This window comes from Cupressus sempervirens, chromosome 8, assembly GCF_028749045.1.
Source record: "Cupressus sempervirens isolate cs-2001-9-10 chromosome 8, ASM2874904v1, whole genome shotgun sequence".
Lineage (NCBI taxonomy): Eukaryota > Viridiplantae > Streptophyta > Pinopsida > Cupressales > Cupressaceae > Cupressus > Cupressus sempervirens.
The window spans coordinates 80,313,624-80,327,808 of NC_143125.1; the positions used below are offsets into that span (position 1 = coordinate 80,313,624).

Consider the following 14,185-nt stretch of genomic DNA (forward strand, 5'->3'; position numbering starts at 1 on the left):
TGAGCCCACAAATTACATGTTCGGCATTGAACAATCGGCCGTCCATTTGCATCATACTGAATTCGACTCCTCCTGCCATTATTATTGTTATTGTTCACATTGTTATTGTTGTTTTGCCCTCTGCTATTATTCCTGTATCCTCCCGACATGGCACCTGCATTATTGGTGTTTCCGCTACTGCCTGATGGGGAAGCCTCCTGTGTAAGAAGTGTTGTGAGGTTTTCACACATCGCCCCAAATCTTGGGGACCCCGTTTTTTTAATCACCTCGGCAAATTTTTGGATTGCCCAAAATTTTTGAGTTTTGAAAATGTCATGTCTTGGCACCTTCAGGACAGATATGGAGAGGCTTAGCTTATTTTCACCTGATTTTCTTAACTTGATTTTCCAGAGCTATCAATTTTTTGCTTAGGCCGAATAATTTTCTAAGTTAATTTTAACTTGACAGGATAAAGTTGTGAATTTTGTACGTAGACGTTTTCTTTTGAAAATTTGTTTTTAACTCTATAAATTTGGATAATTCTCAAAAGAGAAATTTTAATTAGACTTAAGTTTTTGGAAAATCTCAAATTTTTCTTTGGTGAAAATTTTTAATTTTGTTGAAATGAGGAAAAGTGCAAAAAATCAATTTTTGGATCTAAATTCAATTTTAATTTTTTAATTTTTAGCTTGGAAAAATCGATTTGATAGAAAATTGCAAAAAATTGGCTTTAATTGAATTAATTGCCTTGAAAACTTATAAGTTTTTAATGAATTTAGTAATTTAATATTGAAAAAATGGCTTTTGGTTAGCCAAAATCCAAATTTAATGACGTATTAATTAATAAACCCTCATTAAATGGAAATATTTAACATCCTCAAGGCCATTTGATTTCGTTTTGCAATTGAAGCTAATTGGTAAATTTAAAAGTGCAATTTTCTTTTGGCAAAATTAATTTTTTTAAGCTAAGTATTTAATTGTGGGCCTTAACTTGAATTTAATTTTTGTTTTTTGTTTTCTCCTAGACCATGTAGGCCAACTTTATGGAGAAAGAAAATTGGCTATAAAGGGAGTCTCCTCCCCATCTCATTTTCACAAATCATTTCTTCCTCTCCATGTGGGCGAACTTTGTGGAGGAGTAGATTTTTTCCAGACTTGGGCGAATTTTGTGGAGGAGCAGATTTTTTTCAGACTTGGGCGAATTTAGTGGAAGGCAGTTTTTTGCATGCTTGGGCAATTTTTTGCTTGCATTTCTCCATTTTCAGACCTTGGCGATTTTTCTTGTGGGCAGATTTTTGCATATTTTGGTGGTTTTCTCCTCCATTTGTGGGCTGCAATTTGTGCCCCAGGTAGCATTTTGGGCAGATGTCAGACTTCATGCTTGGGCAGATTTGAGACAAAGGAAAAATCTTCCATTCTTGGCATTTTATTGAGACAGATCTGATTCTGATTTTTGAGCACTTCATGGTGAAGGTCTGATTTTTTTCTACTTAGGACTGCATTTTTATACCAGATTTTGGCAATTTTGTTGGGAGAAGAGATACAAATGAAAGTTTGATTTTTGCATAGAAGGTAAGTGTTGGATAGTTTTAGGAGTGTAAATTTCTAATTTGCAAAGGGATTTGAACTACTTGAAAGTCATATCCTAGGATCCGAACAGTCGCTGTAAGTTTATCGGCTAAGGTGAGTTTTCGTCATCTAGAGTTGCAAGGAGTGCTTAAGCTGACATCCATCTTTCGTTCTAGTCTAAGGATTGCTCCGCTTGGTTCTTCTTGCCTTTTGGTCCACCACTCTACCATCTCATAATAGGGCGACGAGCATGGAGGATGATAGTGCAAGTAAGAATCCCAAGCGGGCGAACACTAAGAAAGACAAAGAGGATATGATGCCCAATATTTCCTTCTCAAAAATGAAGAGAATAACCGACACCAATATCTGTACAATGGACATGATACGAATGAGGGACAGACTGAAGGAAGGACAATCCCCCTTGGCAAAAAGGATTTACAAGAGTGGAGTTGTACACGCAGCGGCTTTTCCTCCCACATTGCCTTGTCCAGAATTGATTATGGAATGTTCATCCAGATTTGATCTAAATAGTAATTCTATCATTTTTGATGAAGGGAAGAGTGTTGGCCAGCATTGGCGAACAAGCGATTGAAGAAACATTTAACATTCCCCAATACAAGGGCATGACAATTGTAATGATGGATCAAGCGACTAAGTCATTTCAAGATAACCAAGGGGCCTATTACACTCATCTAAAGCAGAATTGGATACGAGAGGGAAGAAAAGGAGTTAACAGATCATCGAGGCTTACAATGGCAGATCTCAAACCAGAATATGGTGATCTTGTTGTTCTGCTCAGTCGGATCATGGGCCTAGCTCAAGGAACGAGATTTGAAAACTGGATGTACTTCTTCATTGATGAGATTGAGAAAGGGAAAAGAAGGTTCGATTGGGCCAAGATCATAAGCGAGAACTTAGAATTGCAACTCAGAACCGTGCAAAACCAAAGGCAATTCTACATGAGCTCCTATCTATTCTACCTAATTGCTAGATTGTACAAAAGTCTGGGACTTAAGGCCTTAGGAGAAGTTGGTAGCGGACCGGGGCAATATTTGGTACATGAATACTATCTGCAGCTCAATTTGCACAATAACAAAGATTACAAGATATTTTGCGATGCCTTCGCCATGAAGACAATAAGGGTATTACAAGGGACACCTGCTAAGAGACTTTCATCGAAAGCAGAAGCAAGAATTAAGAAGTTTGGGAGTTGGTTCATCCAATTTCCGCAGTTTACATACATTAGAGTGGCAAGAAGTACAGTTTGTCCCAAGAGGCTTCCAAGGTACCCACCCGACAAGGTAGTTTTGTTAGAATTGGCTAGACAACTTGAGCACTATGATAGAATATTGAGAAACGAAGAAAAATCAGGCATTTCATTCTCAATCATAATTGGCAATTATAGTTGCCCAAATCGGGCCTCCTTTGAAGCCACGGAAAAGGAATTGGAATGGTATCATCTAGGATGGTACAGAGCAAGGCAAGGGTTTGACCCTAATGGTCTTATCAAGGCATCTCATGGAAACGAATTCAAGCATGTTCCCAGCATAGAAGACTTTTGGGCCAACGCCAAAGATGACTTTCATGTGACAAAGCTAGCTTTCTCAAGGCTGACGGTGAACATGATGAGGGCTATTAGATGGAGAGGCCTTGATATTCCGGATCAACTGGAGGATGATGGAAATGTGTTGAGAAAAGACTATGATACAGTAGAAGAAACAGAATTGAATCTAGTGGATTGGGATGACCATCAAGATCCTTCCTTGGAAGCAGTTACAAGGGTAGTGGATTTACATACCAAATCGTGGTATAATGAAGGACTAAGGAAGCTACAAAGGCAAAGGATTCCCCTTACCTATGAGATGATGAAGCCAAAAGAAAGACAAGCAGAATCAGTGGGACACAAGAATGAAGGAAATAGCCAGCAACGGGAAATAATTAGAAATGGCAAGAAGAAAGTTTTGGAGATAGAGAAGGGCAAAGAACATCCAAAGCCTCCAGCTAAGAGACAGCATGCAGCGCCATCAAGAGAGAGTATAATTGAGGCTAGAGGCCAAGAGGTCAATTCGAATGATAAAGGGGCCGCGGTGGAGGTGAGCTCTGATTCAGAATCATGTGGCTATAGTGAAAGCACCGAATACTCCCCTCTCTTGGAGAACCAGCAAGGAAATGATACGGAAGAAACTAGTAGAGAAGAAGATAGACCAATCGACATCGAGGCATTAAGTCAGGAACCTAAGGCCGTTGGTGATGCTTTGTTAGTCGAACCAAATCCAGATTTGGGGAGATGCACTACACCACTATGGTTAAGACAAATGCTTATGCCAAGAGGTGAAGTGACAACGGCCCATACAGCTGAGGACATACAAGGGTTAATAGAAAAGGGCGATAGTGAGAACCAAAAACAAATAGCAAGAACAGTGGCAAGGGTAATCAGGAACGACAATGATGATCATCGAAAGGTTCAGATTGCTATTCCAACAGTCAACAAGGCAGTGAATGAGATTGTGGCCCAAGAATACGAGATAGTAGAACATAACTTGGGAAGGAATACAGATGATATGGAGTGTGAGGAGGTCCAGGAAGGTATAGCATCAAGCAGAGAAAGTTTAAGGAAGGCAAATGAAAGGATAGTAAAGTTGGAGGTTGAGAACAAATATTGGAGAGATAGCCAGCCCATCCAACAGCTGCACCAGGCAGCCCTTCCTCAAGACAGTGGGAGCAATTCAGGAGAGATATCAGCTCAACTACATGAAGTCAGGGATTGGATCCATGATACAATCCAAGATGGGCGAAATTTCTTGCCTTCCTTCATCTCAACATTCCAGTCATTAGTAACCGTTAAAGACAAGTTCAGATTATTCGAAGAAGAGTGGAAAGGTTTCTTTCCCATCAGAGATTTGGCTATTCTTAGGCTACAAGTGTTCATTGGGCTACCAAAGGCACATTTGCAAAGGGCCAGATTGGTTGATGAGAGAGGATTGAGTATAGTTGAGTCTTGGTTTGTTGCATTGACTACCAGATTTAGAACACTTGAGGAAATACATAATGAGATTGCACGACACAGTCCAAGCGTCGACACTTCTATTTCAACCGTGATGAACGACGTTGGAGTGGCACTTGATTTTGAGGATATTAGAGAAGAGGATGTCAATGAAACAGATTTCGGATCGAGATTGGATAAGTTGGGAAAGGTTGCTATTAAGAAGAAGCATTTGGGTACCCTTTCCTCTCTCAGTGCTTTTATTGGATTTGCGAAAGAATATGAGAAGGATCATGAAAGGATACTACAAGCAGCGAACAGCGTGACAAAATCAGCGGAACTCAAGGCGAAGCACACACCTTGTCCTCCTATGGAAGAAGTTAACGAAAAGCTAGCTAAGTTCATTGCCTTAGCTAAGAAAATGAAAGAAAAGGGAAGATTTATATTAAAAGATCATTTGATGTAAGCCCAAGTGGCAATTTCCCTTTCTTCTAGAATAGGACAAGTGTCTATTTCTGATTGGCCACCATTTTGGTGCCTTCTCATTGGTTGCCACTTTTTGCACTTTTTTCATTGGTCCATTGATGAGGTGGCGTCTTCTCATTGGCCATTGGGCTGGCAACCCTAATTAGGGTTTTGAGGATCCAATGTAGATCGTTGATCTTGTTTTGATCTCCACCGTCCGTTGTATTTATGGCCCCTATAAAAGGCCATTTGCTCTCATTTGTAAAGTGTCGGAGAAATTGTTGCAAAAATAATACCAAAATTGCTCTCTTTTTCATTGTTGCGATTGGCATGTTGATCAAGAACATTGGGTGTTATTGCATGTTTTCTACTTCCACTTAGATTTTCTTTCAAGTTGTTAAAGTTGGTTGCATTTGAAGTTGTTTAAGTTAAAGTAGATGAATAGTTGTATGGTAGCATTGGTAAATGTTTGATAGGGATCAATACTAGGCCACTAGCATCCTAGCGGCTGGTTGGGAAGCTTTGTGTGGTAAACTAGTTTATTTTTCCTTTGAATCATTGCACTTGTGGAAGTGAGGCCGCTGGTCAGCTCTCATTAGGTTCGATCCCCATCCATTTGCTAACCTTCCATTCACAGGAGTAGGAGTAGAATAGTGAGTAGTTGGGTAGTTGAAGTTTAGAGAGAAGAAAGTTAGAGTAGATCAAGTGATAGAACTCATCCATTCACCTTCCACAACCATCACTTTCCCATCAACATCATCATCGGCAGACACACCCTCCATCATCGCAACCATCAACATTATCTGCTTTCGCACATTTCACGAACCGAGCCACCATCACCTTCATCCCATCAAAGTCCAAGTCATCCTCAACAATTTACGTAAGGCCGCCTACATGATTATTAGCGAATCACATCGATAAAACTGAGCGAGTATCCAACGGTGTAAGGAACATTGGAGATATTGCTTATGTCTTCATGAGTAATAACTTTTCAAGAGAGGAGTTGCATGTTTGATATCCCATATTGAATATTCAAATCCTAATATATTATGTAAGTGATACAAAACTCGCATCAACAAGAAGCACCTGCGGAGATCCTTTGGTTTTCAAGTTAAAAGGGCATTCCTTTGTCGAATGGCCCATGATCTGACAAATATCGCAAAATTGGTCCTTTGGATACGATCCTTTAGTATGACTGTCAGTCTTACACTCCGTGCACCACAGCTCACTGCCCTTTGTCTCCTTCTGCATATTTTTAAACTCCATCATGCAGATCATGTCCTTCTGTAGGGCGCGGACCTTCTTGCTGTTGCCTTCATCGTCGCTGCTATCTTCTTCGGAAGGCTCGTCGTTATCAAAATCAAATGAGCTAGTCTTCTTCTTCTTTGTCTTCTACTCACTTTCGAGGTTCAATGCTCTGTTATAAGCTTCCATGTGTGACGACGGCAGCATAATTTTCATTTTCTTCCGCAAGTTTGGGCATAGACCTTCCACGAACCATCTTTTTTGAAGTCCGTCCGTCGGCTTATTTTTCATTTTGTTCATCAAGTCTTTTAATTTCCTGGTGCAGACGCGGACAATTTCATTCTTCCTCTGCTTGGTATTGAAGATCTCGTCAACAATTTCATTATCATCGTGCAATAGTTGAAATTCTATGAGAAACTTCTTTTTAATGTTATTCCAACTGTCTAGCTTCTGCGGATTTGTACTAGTAAACCAGTCAATTGCCACTCCCCATAGGGTGGCCGAAAATTGCCTCATCCAATCGTCTTAATCAGTTATGCCATTTGCCCTCCAGATCGTTTCACATGTTTTGCAGTGTCAAATGGGATCAGCCGTACCATCGCCATTAAACTTTGGCAGTTTTTCTTTGGGTCCCGACATCACTCCTGAATTTTGTACACGAGCATTGTTTGTTCCTGCAACACTAGGGCTGTTCACTCCCACACTGTGGCTTTGCACTCCCAGACTGGCGGTCTGCACTCCCACATCGGCGGTCTGAACTCCCACACCGGCGATTTGAACTCCCACACCAGCGGTCTGCTCTCCCACACTAGCAGCTTGCTCTCCCACACCGGCGGCTTTCTCTCCCACACCGGCAATCTCAACAGCTGCAAAGCTTAGTGAAGAAGGATCTTCTGAAGTTGTCCCGTGCAGAATTGTATCTCGGATGAAGAGGTCACTCCACGCTCGTGCTCTCTCAGCACTCCGAGCCATGTGAGTCGATGCTCTTCCATCTGGATTCCCTTCCCTCGACGAATACAAATTCAAAAACTCCTCCCGTGCTTCTTCCACCAATTCCACCCACTATTGAGTCTCCTCCATCAATTCTTTCGCGCTCCTATTTCCGTCGGCAATCTTCTGGAATCTCTTTCGGCGTGCGGCTTGCTATGCCAGAATTAAATTTTCTTGCACAGTACGGATTCCATCTTTTCTCTTGACCTTATTTCGATCCTTGTTAAGCTGATTTGGCATTAATCTTCATTCCTCCCACCTTCCAGGTTCATAGGGCAATGACGCCAAATGTTTATCGCATAGGTTAATTAAGAAATGCACACAAATAATGAACACGAACAGCAGAACTCCTTAGATTATTCACATATGCCAAAACATTACATTATGCTTCATAAGATGATTTACAATGATCCCAGATGGGGTATAAATACTTTCCGCCGAACCTTCCCAAAGGAGTTCGTCGGCTACAAAACAATCCTAATCTACCCGTCGGCCAAAATCTTTACTAATGACATGAACCCGTCAACCCGTCGGCTACAAAATCTTTACCGACGACAACACCCTATCGGCTACAGTTTCTACCGACGACAAATACCATGAATCATTCAAGGCTTGTAATGGGTTTATATGGTTCCAGCACTAGATCCACCGCTTAAAATGACACTGTGGCTAGCACATTCACTAGTCCTGTTGGGTCTTCAACTGGCATATTTTTGACTATTGTGTCGGCCCTATTGATCCTTAGATGCCTTTGTCATGGGCTCTTGATCTTGATGTTTAAAGGAATCTATTACCTATGTCTTTGTTTACTTTTCCACCTAATATGCCACCTGATAATGTTGCCGGTGGTATAATTTCACCCTTAGCCTACTAGATATTGACTCATGAGCTCCAATTACTTACTTCACATTGGAGACTTTGAAAGGAGACCTACTAAAAGATTCCCCACAAAGAATATTTATTTCGAATGTTGTAATTTGAAATGTGTTAGAGACATAACTTTTCATGCTATGACTATTCAAAGCATTACAATGTTAGTCCATATGCAATATTATAATCGATTAACTGCCAATAAAGGTGCTAATACAAAATAAATTACTCTAATATCCCAAAATGATGCCAAATATCTGAGGAAATCAATATGGTAAAATGCCCAACAAAGAAGGTACCTTTGATAAAGAAATTAGGAGTGATTGTAGTTCCCAAATACTTGATTTCTCACAAGTGTGATGGTCAAACAGGTCCGTACTACTGCAGAAGGCACTCAGAAACAATTAACAGTAGATTGGCTATCAACAAATTGAAGTTGCGAGTCTAAATGAGAAATCTTGCAGAAGCATGCTAGTGCTACCAAGGAGGATGAAAACAAACTGACATTGGCACCTGAAATGGTCTGGACGAAAGTGAGGAACAAGACGGTAACAGCATATATGGCGCAATGGAAAAATCTTCCTACCAAGGATGCCCCTTGGGAGGGTGCAAAGATTCTTGAACATCCCAACTGACGATTGCTTGAGGGAAAGCAATTTTTAGAGCATTGGATTGTAATGTTCCCTCTTTCTAGTTGAGTCAAATTGACGAACCCAAAGCCTACCCTTATTCCCTGTAGTTTTAACTGTGTTTATTTGTGTTTATTTCTCCATATCAACTTTACAACTAGGATATTTGTGTTTATTTCTCCATCATATACTTCATCCTTATGCATGATTTGGTTTGAATAGATCTTTTGTTCCTAGTTTTCCCTCCACATCAGAAATAACTGTTTTAATAAAAGTTTTTGTTTTGTGATCACTATTTATGTGGAAGCTTCGATTTTCTTGTCAGCGTTTTGATGGGCTTGGAGCAAGAGTGTTTTGCTAGTAAAATCATCTAGAGCTGTCGCAGGTGATTTGTAGCAATTTCTCTCTTTTCTATTTTTAAAGGAAATCGAGCGTTTTTCTTCTACACAATGAGGTGTTTTGTTTTTATTATTCATGGTATCGTTTCTATGGCAAGATATGTCGCAGAGGCCAAATACTCCCTCACCCTTGTCCAAAAGAGGTAACTCTATAAAATCAATATTCAATAAAATCTGACTTTATGCATTCATATGTTTGCTTTCATGATTTTATGGAGTTTACATATTCAGATTAGGGATTACTCTCTCGTGCTTGTCCAAAACAAGTAACTCTATAAAATTAATATTCAATAAAATCTGACTTTCTACATTCCTATGTTTGCTTTCATGATTTTATGGATTTTACATATTTAGATCAGGGATTGTAGTCACATTTTATTGTGTATTCCATTCAAGGGTTTCTGATTGTCAGTTTAAAGTGTTGTGCTCCGTTCTACAATCTTTGGCTTAGTTGTTCTTAAATTCTTTAAATTCTATATCTATTTTCTATCTGAGCTACCGAATTTGGACCCTGGAGCTCGGGTCCGTGTCCAGATTCGAGCCCGGACCTGCTGTGGAACCAGTCGAATATGGGAGGACCCACGGCATGTAGGGCCAAAAGGTGGGCAAAAAACATTACAAAATGAGTTTTTCTATTGTTTCTATTTTTTGCAAACCCTAAAGTAAGGCATATTAGATGCTTTTCATTCATCTAATCTCTCATTTGCTTTCTTATTTGCTCTCTCATTTTGGTGTGGCCATTTTGCAAGTTTAATGTTTGTGGAGTCTCAAATCCTTCAAATAATCAATGCTGAGTGTTCCAGGTATGCATTTGATCCTTCCTTTTGCTTCTTTCATAGTTTTTTTTTAGTTTTTTAAATATTTATAGTTCTAATTTTTTATCAAGTTTTGTATAAGCTCTGAAATATTTTTTTTAATTCCCTTTTTATAGATTGCAAGGATCATAGAATGAATGGTCAGGGTTCAGTGGGTGGGGTGGGATCCCAAAGATTTAAAATTGATAAAAGCTCTCCTTTGTGGAAGTATACAACAAGAATTGAGCAATGTGTTGGAAGGGGAGGGTATATATGGAAATGCAAATTTTGCCAAAACCAATATAGAAGCTCATATTACTGTTTTAAACATCATTTGATAGGCCCACTAGATCAAGGGATTAACATGTGTGCGGGGCCCCCAAAGGGAGGTAAAAAGGGGTTGTCGGCTCCTCAAATAGTAGGCATGTTAAAAGAACAAGAGGCTGATAGGTTAGTGTCAAAGGCGAAAAAAGATAAATCAAAGCAAAAACCACCAACACCACCCTCTCAAACAACCACTAGACCACATCCCTTCCTACCCACACCATCTATAGATGAAGATGAAATAGAAACATCCCCATCCCACAAGAGAGGCCTGTTAGATAAGGCATTTGAAAATGAAAAGAGAAAAATTGCTAATATAAAGATTGGACATTGCCTCATTACAAATGGTGTTTCATTCAATCTAGTGAGATCATTTTATTGGAGAGAGATAGTGCAAGCAATAAATGAAGCACCTCGTGGTTACCGAGCCCCTGTATATGAAAAGTTGAGAACCGCCATACTGCATAATGAGAGAAAAAATGTAGAAAACCTTCTCAAACCAATAAGAGATTCTTGGATTCAAACGGGGTTGGGCATTGCCTCTGATGGATGGAAAGATTGCAAAAACCGTCTATTAATAAATGTGATTGTTGTCTGCCCCAAGGGGGCGATGTTGTTGAGGGTGGTTGATCATGAAGGGCAGATAAAGGATGCAAATTTTATTGCCGAACTTCTCATTGAATCCATAGAGTCCGTGGGAATTGACAATGTTGTCCAAGAAATAACAGACAATGCTAAAGTTTGTAAGGCTACAGGTGCTTTGGTAGAAGCACGATATGAGCATATCTTTTGGACAACATGCACTGTCCACTCCTTGAACTTGGTGATGAAAACAATTGGCACCCAATTAAATGGATAAAAAAAGTGTATGAGGAGGGTGAGCAGATCCAAATGTTTGTGACAAACCACCATATGTCACAAGCAATTTTTAGAACTTTCTCCCACTTGGAATTATTGAAGGTAAATTTTAAACTTTATTTAGCTTCATTTATGATTTTAATTTTTGTGTCATACTTTACATAATTTAATGCATATTTTTAACTTTTTGTGTTATTATATTAACTTACAATTTGAATTAGCATGGTAATAGGTTGCTGAAATAAGGTTTGCTTCACACACAATTGTCCTTAGACGACTTGTGAGGGTGAAAGAAGCATTGTGTCAAATGGTTATTAGAAACAAATGGGGTGGATGGAAGCAAGCTAATACAAAAAAGGCTAAAATTGTAAAGGATTTTGTCGTCGGTAAATATTGTGTAGCCGACAAGGTATATGTCGTCGGTAAATGCCCCTTCGAAAAGGTTTTTGTTATGTAGCCGACATGGTGTATGTAGCCGATAGAGCCCTTGGGGAAGGTTCTTCGGGAAGTATATATACCAGAGTAACGAGAATCGCCATAAAATCGCCTGAATCAGCGATTCAGCGATTAGATTCAGCAATGGCGATTTTTTTGGAGTCGGAAATCGCCATTGCCGATTTCTTCAGGTGAATCGCCGATTCAGGCGATTCATCCAAAAAATCGCATGAATCGCCTGAAAAATCGGCATGAATCGCCCGCGGCCAATAAAGTATAGAGTTGTAAAATTTAAAAAAATTGCTTGTTTTTTTTACTTTGTTTTTGACCTATTCTCTTTGTTATAACCCTAAAGGGCCTTCTATTTGTTTAACATGAGTAGAAGAGAGGAAAAGTGAGAGAGAAGAAGAGAAAAGAAAAGCCATAGGTTTCTAACCGGCAAGAAGAAAGAGCACAAAAGAGATCAGCAATCCATTTGGGGAGGCCATCAATTGCATTGGGAGCATTAGGGAGCCAATCTCAACACTCCTCAACTCATTTGCAAGAGGTAAGTGCTCTTTTTTTTTTTGCATGTTAGTGTATTATGCATTTTTTGTTAAATTTTTATAGTTTTCAAGATTTTTAGTTTAGATCTTGAATGTTCTTTATTTTTACTAAGTTGCAAACTAGGGTTTGTTGTTTTGTAGTTTTTATTAGCTTCAAACTTTGATATTTTACATATAAATTTTTATTGCAGCAGCCTTTGCTTTCATTTTTTGCAAATTCGCAATGGGTAGAAAAGATGAATGTTGGAAATATAACGAAGAGTTTCCTGGAAGAACCAAATATCAAACAAAATGTATTTTTTGTAAAGAAAAAATAACTTCTGGGGGTATTTATAGATTGAAATACCACATTGCTACTATACCTGGACACGATGTTACAATTTGCTCTCACCAAACTCCTGAGGCAAAACGCACTTGCTTAATGGCATTAGAAAAAATTGAAAAAGACAAAGCCAATAGGAAAATGCAACTTGAAGGGTTAAGGGGTATTGGCTCCCATGTTCCCGCATCCGCATCTGCAGTCGCATCCACATCTGCATCTGCATCAGCTTCTGCATCTGTAGGTTGTGTTGGAGAGGGTTCTTCTAGGCCTCCTTTTTATCCTAGTTCTTCTGCTCGCGCTAGTGTTAGTCGGTCACATACTGAGACAGAGTCCCACACCAACCTATTGCAGCCTAGAGTGCAGAAAAACAGAATGGATAGTTACTTTGTGCCCCACACTACTCCTGGTTCCCAACCCACGCTTGAGGGCATGGGTTTGAACAAGGAAATTCATGATGCTGCCAGAAAGGAGATATGCAAATTTTGGTACTTTTGCAACATTCCATTTATTGCAGCCAGGTAATTGATTCTTTTTTCGTTGTTTTCTTTAAAGTTAACATTAAAAGTAAAAGTAAAACTTTAATTATATTTACTTGTTTTATAATTTGAGTCTTTGACATCTAAATTTTTATTTGTGACAGGGCTCCTTATTGGCAGAACATGATAGACGCGGTTGCTATTTGTGGTCCGGGGTTCAAAGCCCCAACTGAGGCTGAGTTGAGCGGATACCTCTTGGATGAGATGTTAGAGGACATGAGGGCTGAGCTCGAGGAGAACCGAAAGGAGTGGATTGCAAAGGGTTGCACCATCATGACTGATGGTTGGACAGATAGGAGGAATAGAACACTCCTCAATTTTCTTGTATCCTGTGGAGGTAATTGATCATTCTACTTTCCTACATACATAATTGTAAATTTTGATTTGTTGAATGCTAATTTGTTGATGATCCATTTAATTTTAATATTCTAATTCGTTGTTTTGTTACTTGTAGGATATACCATATTCATCAAATCCATTGATGATTCCGCACATGTAAAAAATGCCACATACTTATGTGAGGCTATTGAGGAAGTCATAGCAGAGGTGGGAGAACAAAATGTGATCCAGGTGGTGATGGATAATGCAGCAAGTTATGTTGCTGCAGGTAAACTTTTAACTTTTCAAGTTTTGAAAATAAATTTATTTGAATTTTGAAATTTGAATTTCTAATTGACTTAAAATTGTTGTAGGTAAACTTTTGATGGAGAGGCACCCCACCATATTTTGGTCCCCTTGTGCGGCACATTGCATTGACCTCATGTTAGAGGAAATTGGCAAACTTGAGTTTGTCAAGTCATGTGTGGAAAGGGCAAAAAACATATGCAAATTCATTTATAATCATTCATTTGTCCTTAGCACAATGAGGAAGTACACAGAAGGCAAAGAGTTAGCTCGCCCAGGTATCACGAGGTTTGCCTCGAATTTCATCACCTTGCAGTCCTTGTTGACATCAAGGGATGAATTGAGGAGCATGTTTGTTGGGCGGGAGTGGATTTCCTCTTCCTATGCTACGACCACTGTAGGGATAGATGTGGCGGATTGCATATTTGATGAGGATGGTTTTTGGAAACCCGCTAGAGAAATCCTGCAGGTAAATTTATTGCAATTTAACATTTAGTATTTTACTTTTACTTTAAGTTATATTATTTTATATTTAAGTTTTGACTCAAGTTTTTTGTTTTACTTTATATGTAGGTCACTGAGCCCCTTGTAGCTTTGCTACGAACTGCTGCTTGGGAGA

General features: G+C 39.3%; 2 protein-coding genes across 3 annotated transcripts in view; one reads left to right on the forward strand and one right to left on the reverse strand.

The window, feature by feature from the left end:
* CYP97B3 (cytochrome P450, family 97, subfamily B, polypeptide 3) overlaps window positions 1-14,185 on the reverse strand; it is a 233,581-nt gene that overhangs the window by 136,084 nt on the left and 83,312 nt on the right. The window lies entirely within an intron of this gene.
* Window positions 12,673-14,170, forward strand: LOC149541720 (uncharacterized). The gene is made up of 4 exons (XM_089796499.1): window positions 12,673-12,924; window positions 13,047-13,126; window positions 13,397-13,549; window positions 13,635-14,170. Exons 1-4 carry the CDS (start codon window positions 12,779-12,781, stop codon window positions 14,060-14,062), a joined length of 807 nt encoding a protein of 268 aa, XP_089652625.1. The 5' UTR covers window positions 12,673-12,778; the 3' UTR covers window positions 14,063-14,170.

Coding starts and splice junctions, on each gene's coding strand:
- LOC149541720 (XM_089796499.1), top strand. CDS start 12,779: ATGGATAGTTACTTTGTGCCCCACACTACTCCTGGTTCCCAACCCACG. Junction 12,925..13,046: donor ATTCCATTTATTGCAGCCAG/GTAATTGATTCT, acceptor TATTTGTGACAG/GGCTCCTTATTGGCAGAACA. Junction 13,550..13,634: donor AGCAAGTTATGTTGCTGCAG/GTAAACTTTTAA, acceptor AAATTGTTGTAG/GTAAACTTTTGATGGAGAGG.